Consider the following 8,883-nt stretch of genomic DNA (forward strand, 5'->3'; position numbering starts at 1 on the left):
ATGCATTAAGAACTAACATAAACTAAGAATAAACAATCATTTTAACAGCATTTTTAATCTTGGCTAATGTTAATTTCAACATATTCTAAAACATTTTTAAAGGGATAGTTCACCCAAAAATTAAAATTCTCTCAATATTTACTCACCCTCATGTCATCCCAGATGTGTATGACTTTCTTTCTTCTGCAGAACACAAACAAAGATTTGTAGAAGAATATTTCAGTTCTGTAGGTCCAGACAATGCAAGAGAATGGTGACCAAAACTTTAAAGCTCCGAAAAGCACATAAAGGCAGCATAAAAGTAATCCATCAGACTCCAGTGGTTAAATCAATGTATTCAGAAGCCATTTAGTCAGTTCTGGGTGAGAACAGACCAAAATATTACTCTGTTTTCACTGTACATCTTGCTATTGCAGTCTCTAAGCACAATCATGATTTCAAGTTCGATTTCACTTCCTAGTGCTTGACGCATGTGCAGAGCACTAGATAGGAAGTGTAATTGAGCTTGAACACCAAGGAGAATGCTGTCAAGATGTATAGTAATAAAGGAGTTACATTTTGGTCTGTTCTCACCCAAAACCAACTGGATCACTTCAGGGGACATTGATTAAACCACTGGAGTTGTATGGATTACTTTTATGATGACTTTATTTGATTTTTGGTGCTTTTGGGGTTCTGGTCACCATTCAGTTGCATTGTATGAAACTAGAGAGCTAAAATCTTTCTCTTCTTCTTTCGGCTGCTCCTGTTAGAGGTCGCCACAGTATTTGGCTTGGCAGAGGTTTTATGCCGGATGCCCTTTTTGACCCAACCCCTAGTGGCTGGGGGACTCTCACTCATGCCTACGGGGCAATTTAGAGTCTCCAATTCACTTAACCTGCATGTTTTTGGACTTGTGGGGAAAACCTGGAGCACCCGAAGGAAACCCACGTAAACATGGGGAGAAAATGCAAACTCCACACAGAAAGGCCCAGTTGAGCCAGGACTCAAACCCAGGACCTTCTTTCTATGAGGCGACAGTACTAACCACTGAGCCACCGTGCCGCTGAATGATGAGAACATTTTAATTTTTGGGTGAACTATCCCTCTAACATTAAAAGTTACGTTTAGTTGTTGTATTAGTTAATGAATTATAAACTAACAAACTAGCAATGAACAATAATTTTTTATAGCATGTTTTAATCTCGGTTAATGTTCATTTCAACATACACCTATACATTTTTAACATTAAACAATGTTTACGTAAGTTAAATTACATTACATTGTATTAGTCAATGCATTATAAACAAACACAAACTAACAATAAACAATAATTTTAACAACATTTATTGACCTAATCTTGGCTAATGTTAATTTCAACATATTCTAACACATTTTTAACATAAAAAGTATACGTTTTTTATTATTAATAAAATCTAATGTTCATTTTTAACATACACCTATACATTTTTAACATTAAACATTGTTTACGTAAGTTAAATTGTGTTACAATGTATTTAGTCAAAGCATTAAATACACGAACAAAAAATATCCAATAATTTTAACAGCATTTATTAGCCTATTCTTGGCTATGTTAATTTTAACATATTTTAGGTTGTATAGGTAAATTACGTTAAGTTGTTGTATTAGTTAATGCATTATAATGTAACACAAACTAGCAATAAACAATCATTTTTGACAGCATTTATTTATCTTGGTTAATGTTAATTGGTTAATGTTCATTTCAACATATACTATTAGATTTTTAACATTAAAAGTTGTATATTTAGGTTATGTTAAATTGTATTAGTCAATGCATTATAAACTAACACAAACTAACAATGAACAATATTATATTACAGCATTTATTAATCTTGGTTAATATTAATTTCAACATATACCTATACATTTTTAACATTAAAAGTTGTATAGGTAAGTTACGTTGCATTAATTTGTATTAATTAAGGCATTATAAACAAACAAAACTAGCAAGGAATTTTTTTTACAGCATTTATTAATCTTGGTTAATGTTAATTTGTAAATATACAATTGTTCATTGCTAATTCATGCTAGTTTATAATACAACTTTGCATAACTTATCTTAAACCAAGATTAATAAATGCCATAAAAATGTGTTCATTGCTAGTTAGTGTTAGTTTATAATGCATTAACTAATACAACTTAATGTAACAACTTACGTTTACAACTTTTAATGTGAAAAATCTATATGTTGAAATTAACATGAACTAAATGCTGTAAGAGTGGTGTTCATTGTTAGCTAATGTTAACTAATGTTAACAAATACAACCTTAAGTGTTACCGATATGTTTTTCTTGTATTGTAAAAACTCTCTAAGTTGGCAAGCATCACTATTACTACAATTAATACTTGCCGTTAAGAATTTGTTTCTTTTTCAACTTGGCATGCAACTTGTCCTGCACCGTTTGTGATACGGACATTCCCCTGATTCCACTGTGACGTTAACTAAAGGCTTTTTGCTATTTAAAAGAGAGGGACGAGCCCTTTGTCACACCCAACTTCCTGTTTCAATAGGAAACCCACTAACACAGGATAGAAAACTGTGCTTGTCAAGCCAATTCACTAAGATTTTAAGACAAAACACAATCCTCTTCTGAATCTTACCCTCCGAATTCAGAGTGATGAGCGTCACATTGTTGGCATTCTGAGATGACGGCTGGCCGCTGTTGGACACCGAATCGCTCGTTTCAGAACCGCTTTCCTGGTCCTCCTGAATCTCTTCCTGGACTGGAACCTTCAGCACAATGGTTTTCTGTCTTCCCCGCCCAACAGTACTGCAGAAAATAATAAAGTGCTATTACACCAAGGATTTGCCACTAAGCAAAATCTACTGTATTTGGCATTTTCAGACACAATTTTCCCCTTTTAAACAGAAGAATATTCACCTATTGAATAAATTAAACCCCAAAAATGTTACAGAACAGAGAATATCTTTCATTTTCTCTCACTTGCTCAGTAAGTTCTCTAAAGAGTCGGAGGTACGTGGCGTCGTTTCCTCCCGTGGCATCTTTTGCTTTTCTCCACTTACTACGACGTTTGTCTGGGGAACAACACTGAAAGGGAATAATACATTTCTACCTTTATTAAACAAGTAAAACGTTTACCTGATAAATAATATAATGTTACTGCTTAAATCAAACCTGCATCATCTTTAGTCCACTCACCAGCGTACTTTGTCGCAAGTCTGAGTGGCTCCAAATGGGGACCCAGCCAACATAGGCACCTGGATCGTTGCTGGATTCTTCCCCATCACTATGTCCAGTTTCTCCACTAACCCTCGACAAGTGGCCTCTAGAGCCTGCAGTTTAGCCTCCATGCTGTCAAGTCGCTCGCAGATAGCCTGACTGATGGATACCAGCAGTGACTGTGAGTGTAGGGTTAGAAGAAATAAAGGCTGTGACTTTCAAAAGTTTCCATCCTAGAATAAGCCATTTATATTCTGTGCAGCATGACCTGATAACCTCTGTTAATGTTAATTTGATACCTTAATTGATGTATCTTGATTACTGTCCATCCTTGCTCGTTTTCTCCCAGGTTGATCAGCTTCTTCATTATTCTCCAGGACATCTAATGTAAAGGAATAGTATGGACAGAAATGAAAATTCTATCATCATTTACTCACCCTCATGTTATTCCAGACCCCTATGACTTTCCTTCTTCTGTGGTAGAAAAAAAGGAAATGTTATGGAAATGCAGACATTTCCTTTTGTGAAGAAAGAAAGTCATTCGGGCAGAAATTAAACACTTCACCTTTAAGATATTAAAACTTCTCTTATCAAACCAAAATCTCATGTGCATATTTTTGACTTGGGGAAGGACTCACCTGCTTGATGACCCTCGTGATTCAAATCTGCCACTGCAATCTGAACTATCTCCACCAAATCTTGCTCTGACATCATTCAAATCTGCATTTCAGAAAGATATAATTAAACTGATATCAGATTAAATGCATGTTCATAGTTTGATGCCTAACCCTTTCTTTTTCAACTACAGTTGTGCTCAAAAGTTTGCATACCCTGTCAGAAATTTTGAAATTTTGGCATTGATTTTGAAAATATGACTGATCATGCAAAATATTTAAGGATAGTGATCATATGAAGCCATTTATTATCACATAGTTGTTTGGCTCCTTTTTAAATCATAATGATAACAGAAATCACCCAAATGGCCCTGATCAAAAGTTTACATACCCTTGAATGTTTGGCCTTGTTACAGAAACACAAGGTGACACACACAGGTTTAAATGGCAATTAAAGGTTAATTTCCCACACCTGTGGCTTTTTAAATTGCAGTTAGTGTCTGTGTATAAATAGTCAATGAGTTTGTTAGCTCTCACGTGGATGCACTGAGCAGGCTAGATACTGAGCCATGGGGAGCAGAAAAGAACTGTCAAAAGATCTGCGTAACAAGGTAATGGAACTTTATAAAGATGGAAAAGGATATAAAAAGATATCCAAAGCCTTGAAAATGCCAGTCAGTACTGTTCAATCACGTATTAATAAGTGGAAAATTCAGGGATCTCTTGATACCAAGCCAAGGTCAGGTAGACCAAGAAAGATTTCAGCCACAACTGCCAGAAGAATTGTTCGGGATACAAAGGAAAAACCCACAGGTAACCTCAGGAGAAATACAGGCTGCTCTGGAAAAAGACAGTGTGGTTGTTTCAAGGAGCACAATACGACGATACTTGAACAAAAATGAGCTGCATGGTTGAGTTGCCAGAAAGAAGCCTTTACTGCGCCAATGCCACAAAAAATGCCGGTTACAACATGCCCAATAACACCTTGATACGCCTCACAGCTTCTGGCACACTGTAATTTGGAATGACGAGACCAAAATAGAGCTTTATGGACACAATCATAAGCGCTGTGTTTGGAGAGGGGTCAACAAGGCCTATAGTGAAAAGAATACCATCCCCACTGTGAAGCATGGTGGTGGCTCACTGATGTTTTGGGGGAGTGTGTGCTCTAAAGGCACGGGGAATCTTGTGAAAATTGATGGCAAGATGAATGCAGCATGTTATCAGAAAATACTGGCAGACAAATTGCATTCTTCTGCACGAAAGCTGCGCATGGGACGCTCTTGGAATTTCCAGCAGGACAATGACCCTAAGCACAAGGCCAAGTTGACCTTGGTTACAGCAGAAAAAGGTGAAGGTTCTGGAGTGGCCATCACAGTCTCCTGACCTTAATATCATCGAGCCACTCTGGGGAGATCTCAATCGTGCGGTTCATGCAAGACGACCAAAGACTTTGCATGACCTGGAGGCATTTTGCCAAGACGAATGGGCAGCTATACCACCTGCAAGAATTTGGGGCCTCATAGACAACTATTACAAAAGACTGCATGCTGTCATTGATGCTAAAGGGGGCAATACACAGTATTAAGAACTAAGGGTATGCAGACTTTTGAACAGGGGTAATTTCATTTTTTTCTTTGTTGCCATGTTTTGTTTTATGATTGTGCCATTCTGTTATAACCAACAGTTGAATATGAATCCCATAAGAAATATTAGAAATGTGTTTTGCCTGCTCACTCATTTTCTTTAAAAATGGTACATATATTACCAATTCTCCAAGGGTATGCAAACATTTGAGCACAACTGTATTGGTGCATGTTGTAGCAAATGGTCAACAGGTGTAAAATGAACTGTATCTTTTTGTCCCTGGGCAATAACAGAGGAAATGTTCAATAGATTTTCATATCGTTTCAAGATGTTAAGGTATGTGCCTAGACAGAAATTGATGTATGTATACACTGGCGGCCAAAAGTTTGGAATAATGTACAGATTTTGCTGTTTCGGAAGGAAATTGGTACTTTAATTCACCAAAGTGGGATTCAACTGATCACAAAGTATAGTCAGGACATTACTGATGTACAAAACAGCACCATCACTATTTGAAAAAAGTAATTGTTGATCAAATCTAGACAGGCCCCATTTCCAGCATCCATCACTCCAACACCTTGAGTAATCACGCTAAATTGCTAATTTGGTACTAGAAAATCACTTGCCATTATATCAAACACTGCTGAAAGCTATTTGGTTCGTTAAATGAAGCTTAACATTGTCTTTGTGTTTGTTTTTGACTTTCCACAATATGCAATAGACTGGCATGTCCTAAGGTCAATATTAGTTCAAAAATGGCAAAAAGAAACAGCTTTCTCTAGAAACTCATCAGTCAATCATTGTTTTGAGGAATGAAGGCTATACAATGCTTGAAATTGCCAAAAAAAAAAAACTGAAGATTTCATACAAAGGTGTACACTACAGTCTTCAAAGACAAAGGACAACTGGCTCTAACAAGGACAGAAATTGATGTGTAAGGCCAGATGTCCAACTAAACAAGAGAATAAGTACATCAGAGTCTCTAGTTTGAGAAATATATGCCTCACATGTCCTCAGCTGACAGCTTCATTGAATTCTACCCGCTCAACACCAGTTTCATGTACAACAGTAAAGAGAAGACTCAGGGATGCAGGCCTTATGGGAAGAATTGCAAAGAAAAAGCCACTTTTGAAACAGAAAAACAAAAAGAAAAGGTTAGAGTGGGCAAAGAAACAGACATTGGACACCAGACAATTGGAAAAGAGTGTTATGGATCTTAACCCCATTGAGCTTTTGTGGGATCAGGTAGACTGTAAGGTGCGTGAGAAGTGCTCAACAAGACAGCCACATCTATGGCAAGTGCTACAGGAAGTGTGGGATGAAATGTCACCTGAGTATCTGGACAAACTGACAGCTACAATGCCAAGGATCTGCAAAGCTGTCATTGCTGCACATGGAGGACTGTTTGCTGAGAACTCTTTGAAGTAATTTTTTCAAATTGTAATAGTAATTTTGCACGTTATTAATGTCCTGACTATCTAATGTGATCAGTTGAATGCCACTTTGGTGAATAAAAGTACCAATTACTTTCATCTGTACATTATTCCAAACTTTTGGCTTCCAGTGTATATTTTTTATATTTTATATTTAGGCCTAGTTAAACACTATTTTACTTTTATTTTTTAAGTTAAAGGTTCACACAGTAATTGTTTTCCTCAATTAAAAAGTTTTATTTCTAAAGAAATGAATAGTAATTTTGAAACTAATTTTGAATATGTTTAAAATCATGACCACTCAAGTGAGATGAAGAGTTCATTCATATCAGTAACCTTATAAAAGCTCTTTTATTCTACATGGGGCAGGTGTGGATCATGGGGGCAGCCATATTAGCATCACATGACCAGCTGAATACTACTCGCTTAATCTCAGTAACTGCCCTTTTATTGGACGCTTTCATTCATTCATTCATTGATCAAATTAATCCTGGTTTACTGTGGCATTGGTAACAGAAAACTACTGTTTGAATTATGCGGCACCCAGGCCACTAGGTGTCAGTGTAAGGCAACTTCAAAACATTACTGAGTGCACCTTAAATATTATATTATAGGTTCCACATCGAGAATGTACGTTAATTAAATGATTAAATTGAAGTATTCAACATCAAAGGATGACAAAAAGCATTTATTTATATAGTTAGACAAAAAAGTCTCTCATAAAGGTAAATAATGCCCCTGGACAAATTTGGCCCCTTAATGGGCAAAACTAATTTTTGACCTGCACCATTGCATTTCCATGATTTTAACAGTTGTTTGTGAATATTGGACAATAATTTTAAAAATAATTTCATAGAGACTGAACTCACAAAATTATAGTAAATAATAAAATTCAAGCCAATTAAATATTTTTGAGCTTAGGCTAACTAGAAAACATTACATTTCCACTATAGAAACGTCAACTTTTTAAGATGTTACTAATTTACAACAAAAAATTCCAATCCTGTAAAGCACAACTTTAAAATTCCCTTATATTTCCAAGTTTTTTTTTGTTTATGGCATGGGAACCCTGATTTTAAAGTGACCTAAATTGCTATTATAGCTGTAAATAAAAAATAAAAAAATAAATAAATAAAAGTACTGTTGTGGTACCATGACAGAGTAATGATATCAGATGGCAATACTCAACAATGTTCAATGTTCAGTTCTAGTTAACCATTCAATATTAGAACAGAAGAAAAGCTGAAAATACATCCTGTTTTCAGACATCTAAAATAAGCCATTAAATAGCTTTCGTTCATATGCAATAAATCAGTCAGTGATTTATTTGGGTCAGCTAGCACACTGAAGCTAACATGCTCGTGTAGCCTGTTAGCTCGCGCCTGCTAACCAACAGCAGAAAGGCGTTCAGCACAGCAGTGAAATGCTTCTAGGCCGCAGTTCTGCCCTTCATAGCATGCAAGAGACATTTGATACAAAACTGCATTTAAAGTGCATTTCTTTAATGCGCAGCGCGGTATTTCGTGATCGCGCGGAGAGCAAGAGGTGTCGCGTGTCAAACTGGTTTATATTACCGTGTGAATGATGAATTCTCGTGTTGTTTGTGAGGATTCCGATAATGGCGTCCTTCCTCGCGAGAGAAAAGCCTGAGCATTGAACGCCGCTCGCTGCACTCACAGCGCATGCGCAAAAAACGGGCGGGTTTTAGTACTACAGCTATTCCAGAATCCTGATAAAACAGCCTATCTGATATGAATTATTTAGTTGTAAAGTTTAATGTTTCATTTTGAACACATAGTTTCTGCCCTTGCAGATTACTCTGACCCTAAATTGGACATGTATCATGACAATGTCATGGGTTTTTGGACTTACACGTTACACTGGTAGAAGCATGGTATTATTTGAAGTACCATGTAAAAGCTCTGATACAATTCATTGAGCTAATCTCCTTATATTGATACTTATCACATGGACACTACCGGTAAAAAGTTTTGAAACACTTACTCATTCTTTATTTTATATATATATATATATATATATATATAT

At 36.2% G+C, this 8,883-nt stretch overlaps 1 protein-coding gene across 3 annotated transcripts in view; it reads right to left on the bottom strand.

Annotated features, from left to right (window-relative positions):
- LOC127435664 (protein BANP) overlaps positions 1-8,507 on the bottom strand; it is a 75,210-nt gene extending 66,703 nt beyond the window's left edge. For 2 of the 3 annotated variants that reach the window (XM_051689302.1, XM_051689301.1), the window contains exons 1-6: positions 8,412-8,507; positions 3,842-3,923; positions 3,503-3,585; positions 3,183-3,382; positions 2,967-3,071; positions 2,623-2,792 (exon numbers count right to left, since the gene is read on the bottom strand). In XM_051689302.1, coding sequence (XP_051545262.1) covers positions 2,623-2,792; positions 2,967-3,071; positions 3,183-3,382; positions 3,503-3,585; positions 3,842-3,917 — 634 coding nt within the window. In that variant the 5' untranslated portion in view covers positions 3,918-3,923; positions 8,412-8,507. Of the gene's footprint in view, positions 1-2,622; positions 2,793-2,966; positions 3,072-3,182; positions 3,383-3,502; positions 3,678-3,841; positions 3,924-8,411 lie in introns of all 3 variants that reach the window. The other variant, XM_051689303.1, reaches the window with a different exon arrangement.
- Positions 8,508-8,883: the final 376 nt, after the last annotated feature.

This window comes from Myxocyprinus asiaticus, chromosome 46 (genome assembly GCF_019703515.2).
Source record: "Myxocyprinus asiaticus isolate MX2 ecotype Aquarium Trade chromosome 46, UBuf_Myxa_2, whole genome shotgun sequence".
NCBI lineage: Eukaryota > Metazoa > Chordata > Actinopteri > Cypriniformes > Catostomidae > Myxocyprinus > Myxocyprinus asiaticus.